We start from the raw sequence: 17,818 nt of genomic DNA, 5'->3' as shown, positions 1-17,818 counted from the left end.
ATTATAAAATGGGAGTCTGTATATATAAGAGACGAGAGGGTGTTAGGTAATTTGAGAAAGTCCGATCATCAAGTGACACGTAGAAATGAGAAGCATAGAAATAACGACACGTGTAAGGAATGTGGACAGGTGGGGACCACAGTGGGGGGGCACGAAGGAGCGAAACAGAAAAATGGGAGACTGGCAGGGTTTTGAACTGCCTTGTACGCTTTTCATGTCATGCTTTTCTTATGTAATATCCCACAATTCAGTCCAATTTTTATTTTTATTTTTTTTAATTAAGAGAGTGTGTGTGATTTGCACGTGTGCATTTTTTTCTCAGTATAAATATGTAATTAATAATTATATTTATATTCTAAATAAAAAATTAATAATATTAAATTCAAATAACCCATCATTTAATTTCACACATTTTCATTGGATTGTATGATTCAGAATTTATTCTTTAATTCATTATTTTGAATTTTAAGTTATAATGAGTACATATATGAATTTAATATATAATATGAAATTCAATATTTTTTAAGTAGGGAATTGAAAAATAGAAACTCAAACTTAATTATAGTAAAAGTGTGAAATGTCTTAATCATTAGATTAAATCAATTTAAAAAGTTGAATTAATTAAAATATGATAGTAATTATAAAAAAAAATGTATGTATGTTAATGAAAATTGGATTTATAGATGGAGAGAAATTATTGTGTAGTCCCGGTGTATCAGGTTATAAGCATGATTTAGTACACCAAACTAAATAGATAACAACACGTCAATTATAAAAAAGTGAGTTAAAATTTTTTAATAAAAATAAAATAATTTTTTATCAAATAATACATATAATGTATCGTATTATTATTGATTGGACATATCACATCGCCCAATGACATAATACACCGAGACTACTGTATAATTTCCCATGGATGGTTACATATAGTGGTAAACACGTCGTAAATCATGAATTTTGATAGGATGTTGAAATCCACGGTTAATTTCCAAGCGGTGCAAATCATACTCAGATTAGACCAAAGGCAATATTTGTATATGTCAAGCCCACATCAAGCCCACATCATTTTTGGCATTACCTTATTGATTCCATATCTCAAGGGTTCATTTTCGGATGATATTCTTGATGGGATTTATTTACCTATAGAGAAAAAGGGACAGCGCCATCTAATACTGTAGAAAATTAGGTATGAAAAATATATATTATTAATTACTCTTTTTATGTCAACTATTAATTTGTATAACAAAATTGATTTCTTAAAAAAAAAAAAAAACTCAAAATCTCTCTAAATTAAGAATTATCTATAATATATATAAAAATGTTGTCTTATATTGAATTTAGATAAGATATTTGTGCTATATATAAGATAGATAAACTTTTTCTCGTTTAACTAGCTTTTGGAATGGAGTTAGGTATGATTTATTTTTTTTATATGATATCAAAGCTACCTTGCTTCAATGTTGAGTCACTCACAGATATGTTTGTCTATAAATTTTACATTTCAGATGTTTATACTTGGATGTGAGGAAAGTGTGTTGTCCTATATAAATTAAGTTAGGCTTTATTCATTTTCTTTAAAAAAGTAAAAATTAGGAGACGAACTTATGAACGGGTAAAAATATCTTTATAGATTGTATATAATTTCGATTATATTATAATTTTATATATTTAATAAAATTACTAAAAGTAAGTTTAATATCAATCTTATTATAATGCTTGTAAATTAATTTATTACTGTTTAAATATGAGTAAAACTTTATTTATTTCTATACATAACCTGAAATATAACTATGTTAATAAGAAAACAAATATTTATATAAAAAATCAACCTTATATATTTTGTATAATTTCTATTATGTTATAATTTTAACATGTTGAATAAAATTATTAAAAATAAATTTAATTTCAATCCTATTATAATTCACATTGCAAAATTAATTTATTCCTATTTTGAATGAGTAAAATTTTATTTATTTCTATATATAATTCTATTTGAATATAACTATATTAATAAGATAACAAACATCTATATAAATCACTTTTTTTAAAATAAATTATATTAGGATATTTTTTTTTTCATCATATAATTCATGTGCCAAAAAAAAAAAAAACTATTAGTCTATTTTACCATAATTTTTCTACGTTTTTTTTTTCCAAAATATAATAATTTTATTAATAAAATTAAAAAAATTAACATATTAAATTTAAACTAAATCTAAGTCAGTCGACCTCTTCAATATACATAACTTAAAATATTAAATGCAAAAACCTAGAACAATATCAGGCAAAATGTTATGGGTTTTATTTATTTATTTATTTTCATATTTTTGCTTATTTAAACAATGGCTAAATTCATTTTAAATTTTTATCTCTTTAAATAAATTTTATATTATTATTTAATTATATATATATATATATATATATATATATATATATATATATATATATATATATATTTTTTTTTTTTTTTTTTTCAATCATTAACCAAACTTTTTAGGTATACTTTTATATTCTTCTCTAATAATTAATTAATATAATAATATGAGTAGGAGAATTTTGAAATTATTTTTATAATTTCTAATTCACTATAAATAATAATTTAACATATTAAAATCTTAATCTTATAATTGTAAATCCTATTTAAAAATATACTTATATAAATAAAAATTCTAACTTATAAATAATTTTACTAATAATAAATAATCATATATAATTTAAAGGTTTAATTTTATTTTTTTTTTCAAATTTTTTACTATTATAGCTAATTCTTTTTTTTTTAATGATTTTGACATAGTTTAAAATTTTTTTTAACATATAGTGAAAATTGATTTTAATCAACTAATTTAACGTAATTTTGATTATTGGTATTTTTTTAATTAATTGATATATAGATTTATTTCAAATTTTACCACTCATTAACAACAATAAATACCTAAAATAAGCTAAAATTTTCAAAAATTAAAGAATGGGCTATATATATATATCTACTTTGGCTCAAAGGAGTGGAGAAATGCACTGAATATAAACTAAACCATGGACTTTAATTGGTTTGGACAATAAGATTGCTCGACTATTTAAGCATTCAATGAATTTGTTTCTGGCACTTTTCCTCTTTTCCTATTTTCCTCTTTGATTATTCTCAAGAATATTTGACAAATTATAAGGCCATGTGTGATTCTTCTCTGTAATAATTCATAATTCATCCATTTATAACATGTGAAAGTTATGTAACAAGCAAGGTACGTAGTTTCATCCACCCATTTGAATATCTGCTGGCTAGCGCTGTAGCCAATTGTATGTGTGCATGAAATGGACATTAAAGATGATGGAAGAAAATACTTGAAACGCTTGGTGGGTAAAAATAGGTGATTAAAGATAGAAGAATTTCCATCACCTTTCACACTTTCCGAGAAAAAACTCCATCTTTAGTTCTATGTAAAGCTTATGATCTCATCTTTAACATGTAAAAAAATAAAGAGAATATATAGTGATGTAATCTAAGGTTGTATATATAAGTGCAACAGATTGTTTTTAACATGGAGAAAAAAAGAAGAAGAAGAATATATACAAAATGTGTGGAGTATATTAGTTTCCCCCCTTGATAGCTCTCTTCCTTCTTTTCTAACCCTTAAAATTTTATTTGTTTGTTTAATAATTAGTTTATGGTTAATGTGGCAGCCAACCTGGCCCAACCAGACTGGGATGGGAAGGCCACTTGTTAGGCACAAGAGGGAGAGTTTTGATAATGGCTGCTTCTATAATCATAAAGCTGCTTATTGTTGTATATAATATGGTATTTGATATATTGGATAATTATAGAGTAAATTTTATTGGTCTTTTAATTACATATCATAGTTTTATTTTGTTAATAATTAATTTCTTTTATTTTAATTGATGTTTATACATTTTAGGAAAAATTTATAAAGAATGGTAAAGAATTGGAGAAGAATTCATAAAAGTAGAATGTCTCACAAGTGCTTGTGAGATTTTCATAGTTGCCTATGAGACTGAAGGAATTTACACCACTACTGTGGGATTGAAGAGAGGTGCGCAGGAGCTGTGAAAAATGCTTTGACGTCACGTGTTAAAGAAAATGATTATGAACAATACAATAAAAAGAAGTTACGGACGATCATGGAAGTCTGATTAGAGCCTTAAGGGGGATAAGCCCATGCTTAATATTCTCATGATCTAACTACAACGACTACGGACATTCAAAATTAGCCTTAAGTACCCTAAGCTTTTTTCTGAGTACTCTTGGACTTTTTTTTTTTTTATATATAGTTCTAGGACTGTGGCTTAAGTGCCCTGTATTTCAAGTCATTTCAGGTCGATTAAGAGCACTAAATAATCAACTAAGTGCATTTAATATTCTAGAGTTCGAGGAACTTCTACTCAGACATAGCATTAACACAACTGCTCTAAGAAGAATTATATAGATCCCAAGTTAATTGTCACTCACACGCTAGGATATAACACTGATAGCTACTATTTATTACTACGACAGACAAGATCCTCAACCAGAGTATGAACAGATCTAATAATACCGACAACTTGTCCACTTCCTCTAACAGGAGACATGGCACTTCCCCATTGGTTAGATAACATTATATAACACTCCGTCTGTACTAGGTATAAAAAATTCTAAGACTCATTTCTTCCTGTATTTACTCTTTCCATTTATGCTACTCCACTCTTATTCATTCTCCCTTAAACATTGCCACTGGCTTAATCATCCGAGTGCTAAGTAGAAAAACCCTACTTGGGTCTTTGATCTTTTATTGTATTGCAAATCATTCTCAACCTGTTCATAAAGATCCTTTTAGCCCTAGGAATGGGTTGTTACTTGCTTCCAGTGGTCTTCCAGCACACTAGAGGTCATGCAAGCCCATTATTGTAATCCATTTCACATGGCACCCATCTAAAAGCTCTTAAAAATTAGGATTACCAAGTGATGATCATTCAATGGCAAGATATCGATAAGAGCACATTTTAGGGCTGACAACATATTATTAAGGCTCTTGGAAACCTTTTATCATTTGACTTATTTTGTCAAATTATGGTATAGAAATATCAACATATAAGGAGAAAATATAGGCCGCTACATAACTGATTTACAACTTGTAGAAGAGACTAATAGGGCTAAAGGAGATGGAGGTCGTAAGCAAGCTATAGAGATCTATGCGAGCCTAAACAGACCAACATAGGCTCAAAACTAACTAGGACAAGTTTGTGCTGACCTTGATTGCTTGTGTAAACTCAGCAAGCACCCTTGAATGGCTTGATCCTTTTTGTGTGAGTCTGGAACCCTTCATATGAGGTGTCGTAAGTCACCTTAGATCATCTGCTCACATCAAATAGGGAGGAGTTTGAGGAGCACCTAATTTGACAAACCATGGCCTAGCTATTGTGATCTAGAGTAAGACATTAATCCCAAAATAATAAGTAATTATCGACACTAACTCTCTTAAAATAGTTGGCAACGACTATCCAACTACAAGGTAAATGTAGCAGGAGACAAGACACCTACTTTCAGTACATGCACCAATCTGCAAGCGCATCTGCCATGTACACATAAATTGAAAAGCCGGTTGGTAAATTTTCATTGAATGGACAAAGCTACATAACCTTGAACTATCAAGTATGAACCAATTCAAATTTCGTAGTTACATTTTTTCACATTTATTACACACTTTATTCCCACTAACTTAGGTATTGGATTGTCAAGCTGTCCTTTGACCTCTTGTTGCCTTGCAAATCTCACCCAGCTCGATCATAAGACCATCTTAACCCACTAAAATGACCGTTAAACCCACCATCTAGTGATTGTCCCAACTCTCAAGTGATCATCCGATCCAAGCCCATCAAGTGATCTTCTAACCTACATAGAGGTAAAGTTCACCAATTTTAAAAGTTGCCAATCATTATTAATGTGCTTATTTGCATTATGCATGACTCCAAATACAGAGATACATTAGTTTTATTATTATTTTTTTAAGCAGAGATACACTCTACTTGATTGATATTTGTATGGATTTTCTTTCTGATTATGTATCGCTGGGGTTAAAAAGCTAATAAATTAATCAACAAAGAGAGATACTCATTGGGATCACTTTACTCTTTATGAAAGGCATAAATAAATTTAATTTTGATCCATTGAGTTAGGATACCTGTGGAATATTAAAAAAAATAATATTAAAATCATTCTTAAAATTATAAAATTTTAAATTTAAACTTAAATTAAAACCGAATAAAAAATTTCCTAATATTTCTCATTATATCGGATGTATGCAGTAAGTGAATATGCTCATGGGCTTCATCGGATACCACTAACTCACAAATATCAAAAGAAAAAAAAAAAAATTAAAACCCATATATATAATTTCTCTGTCAAACAATAATCTTCTTTAAGATAGATTCCCATTTTTCAAGTCAAAAAAATACATCATTTATGAGAACATGTATTTTTCTAAAGTATTGTTTTGTAAATTTTAGTAAAGAGCTCGACCTCGCAATTTTCAAGACCAACAATTCCCAGTTCAAATTGTAATGGCAGACACAAGAAAGAAGAAGTAGTGATGTGTTTGGCCATTGACTAAAGCTTTTCAATTTTTTCAAGCTGAGATAGTCGCAGTATTTTCTTTTGCCTTACCAGAAATGGGGTGTCCTCATCTCAACTAAGAAAAGTGATATCTCTAGCAATTTTCCTGATAGAGTGAAAATTTTAATGGCTCTTGTTATCATAAACATCACATAAAATATCTCCAAACTTTAGGCCATTGAGCTTATCTCTGATCTGACACCCTAAATACTAAATGACTTGCATTTTTTGTGGTTTTCTTTGTTAAAAATGGTCTGTCACCTTACGTTTTTAATACATCACATCTCAGCCTCAGGTGTCAGCTACACAAAACTATATCATTTTCCTGCAAATTTTCTTTGACAAGGGTCTTGTACAGTACGGATTTTATGTAACAAATTACTATATAATAAAGATTTCAAGATATAATTATTTTTTTTATTATTAAGTTTGAGTTTTTATATTTTGATATTAATGACATTTATAATGAGAGAGAGCAGGATGACTATCTTTTACCGGTCAATCAATTATTACTCGATCTATTTAGTCTCTATAGTATTTGGTCTAAGCTAGGACATGGCAAATAAATGAAATTACAAAGAGCATTTTCAGGATCAAACAATGGTGGTCCAAGCCACACAAATCTTTAGAGTTGGGCAGCTTTTTTATCCTCTAAAATCTTTTGAAAAGTGAGACTTGTCGAAACTTTGGCATGCATAAATTTTGGCATATGCTTCTACTGTATTTCCTGGCAGGCAGTTAAGATCCTAATCGAATCAACAGGGTGTATACATAGCATAAAGCTGGATGGAGACTCAAGAGGGCCAACTGATGAATTGTTGGAATTGGGTGAGAACTAAGAAGTGAACAACTGGGGATGGGATGCTTATGAACGTTACATGTTGTGTTAAGCATAATCACAGGACTAAACATTTTCACTCTCATGATATACATAAGGTCAATATGAACAATGGCTCAAAATTTGTGCAGTTTCATCGCTTAATTAACACAAACTTTTGTTTATTTATTCTAGCAAATCTTCTATTTAAGTAATTTTCTATCTTGGGGTGGCTATTGAATTTCAGGGATTGCACTTAAAACCTTTGCTTTTTAAGTAGAATTAGGCCATTCTGTTACTAAATCCTAGTTTCTTCAAATTTTGACAATTAGCCATTCAAAATTCAACTATTATGCTACCTCAGTAGATTTCAAATGATCCAATGTTGCTTAGTTGGTGATGCATATGCAATAACTTTCCAGGGTCAGTTTATTTTTTTTCAATTATTAAAAAGATATATTCATGATTCTTTTCTTACAATTCTTTCCTCTTGAAAATCGTAAAATCAAGAAAAACTTACAAATCACAACTTATTTTTCTTTTCTTTCCCCACTCAACATAAAGAGGAAAAGAAACCAAGAAAAAAAAAAAAAGAAACTGCACTTGAATTTTAGTACAAGCATACATCTTCAACTGAGAAGCTTCCCTAACACCCAAAGGGCTAAAGATTACAGCTTACTTATGCCTCATCTTATCATAAAGCTGCCTTAAACAAGAATGACTGGTTTTCTTCAGCCAACTTCTGGTTAATTTACTTCTTCCTCAAGAATTTGGGGTGAGGATATAAATCTTGCAAGCATGAGGAGCAACATATGCAGTTAGTCCATAACGCTTGCTCATCGAAACAAATGAACGCTGCAGATTATTAAAAAAAAAAATCAACATAGTTGAGCATCATGTAGCCTTGCTAATTAGAAAAACTTTCTTTCTTCTGGTTTATCATGACATGAAGATGTGTGCTAAACAATAAGAGAATCTAAAATATATCATATACCGCCCACAAATCTCTAACAATGACAGGACTATAAGGAGAAAGTCCAACTTCTCTCCATCCCACTGATATAGGAGCCCTGGAACCACTCCTATTCAATAGCACCACCACCACTCTTTTTCTTGACAGTGGCCCTGCCCAAATCTGCATAAAATTGATGGAAATACATAACCTCTTTTCAATCCTGAAATAAATAGTGATTCCTGAAGAAATAAACCTGTTCAGAAATTTGGTAGGGCAAAATTTGAGTTCAGAACATACCTCTAGACCAGCTTTTGATCGTATTTTCCGGCCTTGAACTCCTAGTGGATCCTGATTAACATCTATTACCTCTTTGTTTCCAAGGATCCTAAGAGTCTGTCTGCTTGCAGATCGGACATCGCATCCAATAAGCAGAGGAGCCTATCACAACAAGCTTTGAAGATTATTAACATTGCAGGAATGGACAAAGAAAAGGCTCCAAGATCAGGAGACGCACTTTCATTAAAGCCCAAATACTAAAATGAGAGCGGTATTCCTCTAGCGTCATCTCTCCATTGCCCACTTCTAACATGTCAGGATCTATTATGATTATTGTCTCATATTAGCAGCGTGAGTAATGAAGCCAGCTAGAAAAATTATCAAGCTAAGAATGAAATTTTGAGTTGCAAAATAGCTGAACAAGCATAATTTTCCACCATTCACAGAAGATCAATGCTAAAAATTTGTTTTGTTACCATTCCACCTGCCAGGACCAGCATATCTTCCCCATCTGTTATTTTCATCTGCAATTGATGTGACACTGAAATAACAAACGACAAAACCTCAACTTAGGATCCTGTTTAACAAAAGATCAAAACCCAGAAAGGAGAAGAGCCAAAGAGCAGGACCTCTCCCAGGTGTCTTTAATGTCCCCTGTGGTTCTCCAAGCATTACCGTACTGGCCAGCCCATTTTGCTGGGTACTCCTCTCCCCTGCGAGAATGTTGGTTGGTTAAAATTCTTATCAGATAATATCAAACAACTTCTTGAAATGTTTGCGTGAATAAACATTTTCATGCCTAATTCTGAATCTCTCATTTTATACAACCTTATCAGAACCAAAAGCAACATAGACATGCACACAATACAGAACATGCTAATTAATTTAATGGTCTCATACAGTCAACTTACCATTCACATATAGAGTAAAGAATTGGCCGGCCTACCTTATGCAATGCATAGCTCATCTTGGCATATCTGTTGCCAAAGGGAAAAAAATTATCTGACAATAGTGAGACTTCATGAAAAGCTATAAATAAACAAATGCGATTATAATGGAGCATTTTCATCAGATCATTGCACTTGATTTAGCTTATGGCTGACTTAATAGATTGAGTTTATTCAATAAATTTTTTATGAAAATTGACAAGAAATATGGAAATGGTACCTGTCTTGAGGTGCTGAGCCATCATGGTAGCAGTTATCATACTTCAAGTAGTCAATCCCCTGTAACCAAATTTAACAGATATAAATTGAATTTTATCCATCTTTTCAGCTGTTTCTAATTAAATCTTAAAAAGAGGAAAGAAAATGGAAATAGAAAAACCCTGAACCACCATAAGTTAATAAAGCATTAGCAGACTAATGCACTACTAACCCATTGGGCAAAGGTGCTTGCATCTTGCTGTTCATGCCCAAGAGAGCCTGGCATTTTCTTGCTACAGGTCGTATATCTGAGGAAATAAAGAAAATGGAAATCTTCTACTGTCATTTATGATAAATTGGAATATTAGTCCAGGTTAATTATCACACTATTCTACACATAATAGAAATTACCCTGCATCAGAATATATGCCAAGTTTTAAGCCTCTAGCATGGACATAATCAGCAAGGGCCTTAATTCCAGAAGGAAAGGTAGAGGATTTTGGCCTCAGATTACCCTTCCAGTCTCTGCTTTCTTCAGCCCAACAATCATCTGCCCTTTTCAAAACCATTTAGGAAGATGTGTCATATGCTATTGATAGTAACCCTACTAAAATCTTTTGATCTTTTGTCTGGGACCATAGAAAGGGACATTCATTTGCATACCTATATTAACATATTTGTACCCAAGTGCAGCTAACCCAGTTGAAACAAGAGCATCAGCTGTTCTCAGATATCAAACAAAAATTACAAAATAAAAAATAAATAAATAAGTCAATGTTGGAAAATGGGGGGACATAATTTTATTCATTTCTATGCCACATTAACAGAAGTCAGTATAGCTTGTTGTATGGTATTGGTATGACTATTTCTCTCTTGATTTTTTATTGGTCCAATTCAAACAATCCCAACATATGGGAACACATTTAACCATTTAATTGTAGATTACATAATAATTGAGAAAGTTGTTAGTGTGTTTCTGGTTGAGTACATTACGGGCAGAGGTGACCGAAATGGGGAATTATTGTTATAAAATTAATGCAATAATCAAGTTGATGTTAGGAAATAAAATAAAAAAAAAAATTATGCATTACGTATAACTTTGAACAACTAATTAATATAATTAAAGATGTCAATACAGAGTATTCAAAGTCATATTGAAAAAAGTGAAATCTCAAAACTAAGTAACAAGGAAACGGAGTTGCAGATTCATTAACTAGTGAAAAAGCTGTGGACTCTTGTATTGAATATTAGTTGCAGTGAAATTTGCAATTTAAAAAAGGGCAGCGGCAGTCCTTTTGAATGGTATAAGAGCTTGTTGGTGGTGGTCACGGTCATAAAAAAATATCGATATGCAAGACTTGCCATAAAATCAAAAGAGGGAATAATCTAAATATTCAAAGCCGATGAAAACCATTGAGATCTCCAAATATTTTCTCTACAGTGTTCTGGATAATAATGATAATTCATGGCAAAGGAAGAAAAATGATTTGATTTGAACAATTCTACAAAGGAAAAGAAAACTCATTCTAAGTTAAAAGTTGGAGAAAGGGATGGTACAAGACAAGATAAATTACCAGTAGTCTTCACAGTCCACTCATCTATATTACATTGAAAGTGATTCCAGCTATTCCAGCTGCAAACCACAAATTGAAAGAGATTAACAAAAGCACAGGCAAAGAATAATCAAACTTTGACAGAGTCATCACCTTCCAAAAGCAAGAAAATTTGAAAGGGATGTTTAGTTACCCCATTGGTGGTGTACGTCCCACACCATTAGACAAAAGGAACTGAGTGTAATCTCCACGAGAGTTGCTGCTGTGGTTCATAGAAACTGTAAACTTACAGAAACATAGAACAAGAACCAAGAGAAACCCAATTCTAAATCCTAATGTCATCTTCTATGGAGGGAAATATTTTATATAAAGAACAACAGACGACTAGGATCTTGTCATGGGTATATATATACGAGTGAATTGCACAAGAAAAATGGTAAAAATTAATGAAAAATGGTGGTCGGACAGTGCTTTTATGGGGTTGGCTGTCGGTGGGGAGACACCGCCATCTTTCTTGCAGGAGTTCTTCCACCAAAATCCAGGTGTTGTGGGGACAACTTTATCTTCTTTTAATGTTGTCATTTTTTTCATCCAAAAAGTACCATCAAGGCATTGTTTTGACAGTGGAATTCAATCCGTGCATCTGTAGAATTTGAACTATCTACATATTTCTAACCGAAAAATATGGGCCAGTTAAAATTTCTGCCTAACATCATTAAATCCGTCTCTCCATTGTTGCATTCAAAACAACCCATTCACTATTTATAATTAAATTTAGTGTAATATATATATATATATATATATATATATATATATATATATATATAACAAGGTGATGCTTAAGGAAATATGCGTGATATTTTTTAAAAAAATTTATTGTATGATAATTTTTATAAATATTTTTTTTATGTTAATTAATATTTATTTTTTTAATTTATTTTTAATTATTATTATTATTTATAATTTAAATTTTTATTTTTTAAAAAATTTAATTTTTAAAAATTAAATTTTTTATAATTAAATGTAATATTTAAAAATTATTTATATTATTTTATAAATATTAATTATTATTTAATTTTTTATTTCTCTTTAATTATTATTTTTTAATTTATTTTTAAAAATTAAAATTTTTATAATTAAATATAATATTTAAAAATTATTTATATTATTTTTTTATAAATTTAATTATATAAAAATATTATTTACCACATGTTAGTTTTCAGCCTCCGTAATAATAATAATAATAATCATAAAAGGTCATTAATGGTCATTCATTTAAAAAAAATTAACTATTAATTTTTAATCTCATAATCAATCATAAATACCATCTTTTATATTAATTATTATTTAATTTTTTTATTTTTATTTTAATTATCATTATTATTTATAATACTACCTTAACATTTATGATTTAAATTATTATTTTCTTTAAAATTTAATTTTTAAAAATTATTTAAATTATTTTATAAATACAAATTATTTTTTTTATTTCTCTTTTAATTGTCATTATTATTTACAATACTGCCTTAACATTTATGATTTAAATTATTATCTTCTTTAAATTTTGATTTTTAAAAATTAAAACCTTTTATGATTAAATATAATGTTTAAAATTTATTTATATTCTTTTTTTATAAATTCATTTATATAAAAATATTATTTGTCATATGTTACCTTCGATGATAATAATAATAATAATAATAATAATAATAATAATAATAATAATAAGTTATTGGTGGCCATTAGTTTAAAGAAAATTAACCGTTAACTTGTGATCTTATAATCAACTATTATACAATTTAATCAACTTTAAATTATTTTATATCTTTAATAAATATTTTGGTTATATTGTTATAGTTTTAATTAATTTTGTTATGAAATCTTTGTTAAAAAATTTGAGAGATTAAAAAGTGTAGTCTACATAAAAAATTATAAAAATAAAGTATATAGATTTAACTTATTTATAATTAGAATGTATTATTTTTATGTTAATAATTTGATTTTTTTTATTTTACTTTCCTAAGATTATTATTATTATTATTATTATTGACTTATGGCTATTTAATTAAAATGGCTAAGTAAATAAAAAATATTTTACTGTTATAAAAATTAAATTTGAATACTTTTATTATCATTTTTCAATTAAATAATATTTAATTACAAATTAATTTTTTTATTTAAATAGTTTTTATTTATTTATATATATATAATATATCATATGAAACATGTAATATACATCAAATACTTTTTTCTCACCAAGTATTTTCATTTTACCTAAATGTTCTTAAATCTTTTTTTATTTGCGATAATTTTTTGTTCATTCTTTCAAAAGTTTTTAATTATCATTGTCAAAATTTATTTATTTAAATATATTTAATTAATATGCATTTAATTATTAATTTTTTTATAAAATTTTTATTTAATATTTCTTAAGCTTTTGAATATTTTATTTTATTATGATTATATATCTAATGCAATTATAACTAATATTTTGATTATCTATATTTTATTATTATTAATTTTAGCAGAATTATTTTTAAATTTTAATTAAATATCTATATTTTTTATGCATAAATTATCTTTCAATTATATTTTTATACAGAAATAAAATTTTAAAGATAAATTATAAATATGATTACATTGTAAATTTAACTATAAATAAAAATGCTTAAAAAAATTAAAATTATAGTATTAAAATGATGAAATCTGTCTTTTAAAAAATAATATATATTTTAATATTTATTATATTAATAAAAAATAATGATATTTTAAAATTTAAATTTTTATTAAATGTATTTATTTTACATTATAAATTTATGTTAAGTGATAACTATTTTTGTCAAATAAATATTTTATAAAAAATATATCAAATTATTAAAAAAAATTACACTTAGATATAGTATTTTTTAAAAAATAATATAATAGAATGTTATTTTTAATTAATAATAATGTTATATATTTTTATTATTATTAAAATTAAATAATTCAATTCATTATTAGTAATTTAATATTTTTTTATTATATTAATAACAAAAAAATATTATATTTATATATTTCAAAAAATATTATTATTTTCATATTAACCTAATGTACTTTCTAAATTTATAAAAAATAAATATCAATTTACATATTATAATATAAAATATAAAATTTAAATTATTTTTTAAATAAAGTACTTTTATTACATTTTAAATGAAATAATCATAAAAATTATTATTTATATATATATAAATAATTAAATAGATATTTTAATTAATTATACCATAAATTAATTAAATTTTATTATAATAACAAATAAAAATTTATTTATATTAAATAAGAGAGAAATTTTAATTTAAAATTAATTTAATAGTAATAATTTATCTTATTTAAAATATAATTAATAATTAAATTAAAAAATAAAAATTATAAATTATTCATGCATAATATGGATGTTTTACTAATTTAATGTATAGAGAACATGAATGCATTCATGTTATAATGCTTTTTTTGGTGGAAAAGCATTCATGTTATTTTTGATAGGGATATAAAACTATTATTGTGATTTTTTTTATAAATTAATTTTTAACTTATAAATTATTTTTTAGTAAATAAATTTATATTAATGATAAATTAAAATAAAAAAATAAGAAGAAAAAATTTTCCGCTTCTTCTCTTTTTTCGGTGAAAAAGTACCTCCTATCCCGAATAACTACAAGCGATGCCCACCTCCATTTCCATTTTTAAGCATTACCATATTCACATTTCAAGAACATTCATTATATTAAAGGTAATATAAAATTATTCTTGTTACATTCATCTACAAACTATGATTTTTAAATTGATTTCTTTAACACTTATAATAAACAAAATCCATCATTTGATTTTGGTTCGGGCTTAAATTTTTTTTCTTTAATTTGAAAAAAAAAAAACCCACTTTCCTGAGAATTCTGCATGGACTTCAAATTGAAAGAAAAAAAACACTTTCCTGAGTATTCTGCATGGACCTGCAAATTTAAAAAAAATAAATAAATAAAAAGAAAGGAGCCGGGTCAAGAATAGCAAGATTTTCCCAATATTAACCAACCCGTATGCTTGCTTATGCAGCGAGAGAAAGAGAAATTTGAAGCCATAATGAAAAAGGGCTACCAAATCAGCACGGCAACGACATTTTTTTGCTATCTGCTTGAAATTCAACTATCAATAATGTTCTTTTTGTTTGGTTTAATTGTCAGATTGATGCAAAATAGACAGAAGACAAAAAAGGACATAGAAGATGATAAAAAGATGTCACTTTCAGGATATTTTTTGTCAAGTCCCAAAACTGACAGAAACTTGCATATCTTGTTTAATTTCTTTGAAGTTAAGACACCCAAAAAGGTGATGCTATCTCCCTCAGGCAGAATCTTCTTCTTCCCTGGTGAGTGACGTGCAAAACTTTCGGTGATGGTGGCCGTGGGTCCAACATTTCGGCTATGAGTTTGCCAAATTTTCTTTCCCCGTGACCTTTTCTTCTTCCCTCCTCAGAATGCTTGTGCTACATATAAAACACAATAGAAAGTTCTATATTTATCGTCTAATTAGAAAATTCTATCTATTATATGATGGAAAATTTATTTGTATTAAAAGAAATATCATGGTTGACTTATAAATTTTGATTTTGTCAATGCAAAAAATATGATGGATGACGATCTTTTCTGATATAATTAATTTTAATTGAGATTTAAATTTAAAATTTTATAGCTTTAAAAATGATTTTATTCAATTAAAGCTATTTTTATCAATATAAAAACAATGATGGATGGCAAGATTTTTAATTTCAATTAATTCCAATGCCAAGAAAATGAAATCAAAGATCCTAATGCATGTTATGTAACACCCTAGACAAATTCCACATCGGCAAAACACGAGAGAGATGCTGGGTTTATAAGTTGGTGGTTCTTAACCCCTAGTGACGCGTTTTAAAAACAGTGAGGGCTTTGCCCCAGAGTGGACAATATCATAAGGGGGGTGGATCACAAATGTAATGGCCCGGCCCACTAGTGATATTGTTACATGTTATCATTATTACAAACCACCAACTTATAAATCCAAACTCTCCATGTTTCCCGAATATCTTACAACTCTTCCATAAAGGGTAGAATATTACAATATTTATGCTAGTCCATACTCCCAAGGAGTTCAGTGTGTTGCCCCCTCACCCCCAAGGAGATCAGTGGTGGGCTTCGGGCCCAGGCCTATCGCCTCATGCCCTTCGCTACCATCACATATCTCACTTTTTATCCCAATTGGGTCGCAGCGTGAAACTTTTGGGTCGGATCACAATTCGGATCCATAAAAAAATATATCTAAAATTCAAGCCACAAAAATAATAATTCTTCCCATTGGCTTGGATCCCTTTATCATCAATAAAATAACCACAAAATACTCTGTCTTGCCATATGCCCTCGCAAGGGCTTTACTGAGTACTACAAACACCAACCAAGTCTAGGCAATGCCTAAATTTGCTGACTAGGACTCCCTTGGTAATCATATCTGCTGGATTATCATGTGTAAAGGCTTTTTGCACAACTACAGTCTCCTGAGATACAATGTCCGGAATGAAGTGATATCTTACATCAATGTGCTTAGTTCGCTCATGGTACATCTGATTCTTTGTGAGATGTATTGCACTTTGGCTGTCACAAAACATCGTTGCCTTGTTCTGTATCAACCCAAAATCACCCACCAAACTTTGTAACCATAATACTTACTTTACTACCTTTGCTAAGGCCATATATTCAGCCTCTGTGGTAGATAAAGGAACTGGAGCTTGCAATGTTGCCTTTCAACTGATAGCACTTCCAAAAAGAGTAAACAAATAACCTGTCAAAGATCTCATCTTGTCTAAGTCCCCTGCAAAATCTGAATCTCCATAGCTAACAACTGAATCACTCATCTTAGCCCTGTTAAATGTCAGATCAACATCTGTAGTACCCTTCAAATACCTCAAAATCCATTTCACTACCCGCTAATGCTCTTTTCCAAGACACGCTATGTATCTATTCACAACACTAACTGCATGTGAAATGTCAGGTCAGGTGCATACCATAACATACATGATACTACCAACAGCACTCGAATAGGGAACACTAGACATGTGCTCCATCTCCTCATCTGTTTTGGGTGACATGTCTACAGATAACTTGAAATGGGCAGCAAACGTAACTGTGACACCCCTTACCCGTCTACAGTGTAACCGAGCAAGTTATATCACTCAATGTGCCGGAGCACCAATTCATATTTTATGTCATATAAATTATTTATTTAACTGGACAAGTTAGCCAAAAATTATCTCTGAAGACGAAATGACCAAAATGCCCTCCATTTGGCTTAACGAGCCAAAATTGTGTGTACCGATAGAAAAAATTTTCTAAGCATTTTCTTGGCATTTTAATGCTATAAGAACCTCAATGACCCTTTTCTGAAGTCCCAATAATTATTTTATAATTT

General features: G+C 28.6%; 2 protein-coding genes across 2 annotated transcripts; both read right to left on the bottom strand.

Annotated features, from left to right (window-relative positions):
• Nucleotides 1–7,998: 7,998 nt before the first annotated feature.
• On the bottom strand, nt 7,999–12,068 carry LOC110648108 (alpha-galactosidase). The gene is made up of 13 exons (XM_058130313.1): nt 11,541–12,068; nt 11,369–11,427; nt 10,458–10,514; nt 10,206–10,344; nt 10,027–10,102; nt 9,817–9,875; nt 9,561–9,626; nt 9,279–9,362; nt 9,126–9,190; nt 8,888–8,970; nt 8,671–8,811; nt 8,413–8,553; nt 7,999–8,273 (listed from the first exon to the last, which is right to left on the bottom strand). Exons 1-13 carry the CDS (start codon nt 11,687–11,689, stop codon nt 8,181–8,183), a joined length of 1,212 nt encoding a protein of 403 aa, XP_057986296.1. The 5' UTR covers nt 11,690–12,068; the 3' UTR covers nt 7,999–8,180.
• A 5,085-nt stretch (nt 12,069–17,153) lies between these two features.
• LOC131170353 (secreted RxLR effector protein 161-like) lies at nt 17,154–17,498 on the bottom strand. The gene is made up of 2 exons (XM_058129403.1): nt 17,415–17,498; nt 17,154–17,303 (listed from the first exon to the last, which is right to left on the bottom strand). The coding sequence occupies exons 1-2, from the start codon at nt 17,496–17,498 to the stop codon at nt 17,154–17,156; spliced, it is 234 nt and encodes a 77-aa protein (XP_057985386.1).
• Nucleotides 17,499–17,818: the final 320 nt, after the last annotated feature.

Source organism: Hevea brasiliensis, chromosome 11 (assembly GCF_030052815.1).
Source record: "Hevea brasiliensis isolate MT/VB/25A 57/8 chromosome 11, ASM3005281v1, whole genome shotgun sequence".
Lineage (NCBI taxonomy): Eukaryota > Viridiplantae > Streptophyta > Magnoliopsida > Malpighiales > Euphorbiaceae > Hevea > Hevea brasiliensis.
This window is presented reverse-complemented; position numbering and strand designations above follow the sequence as displayed.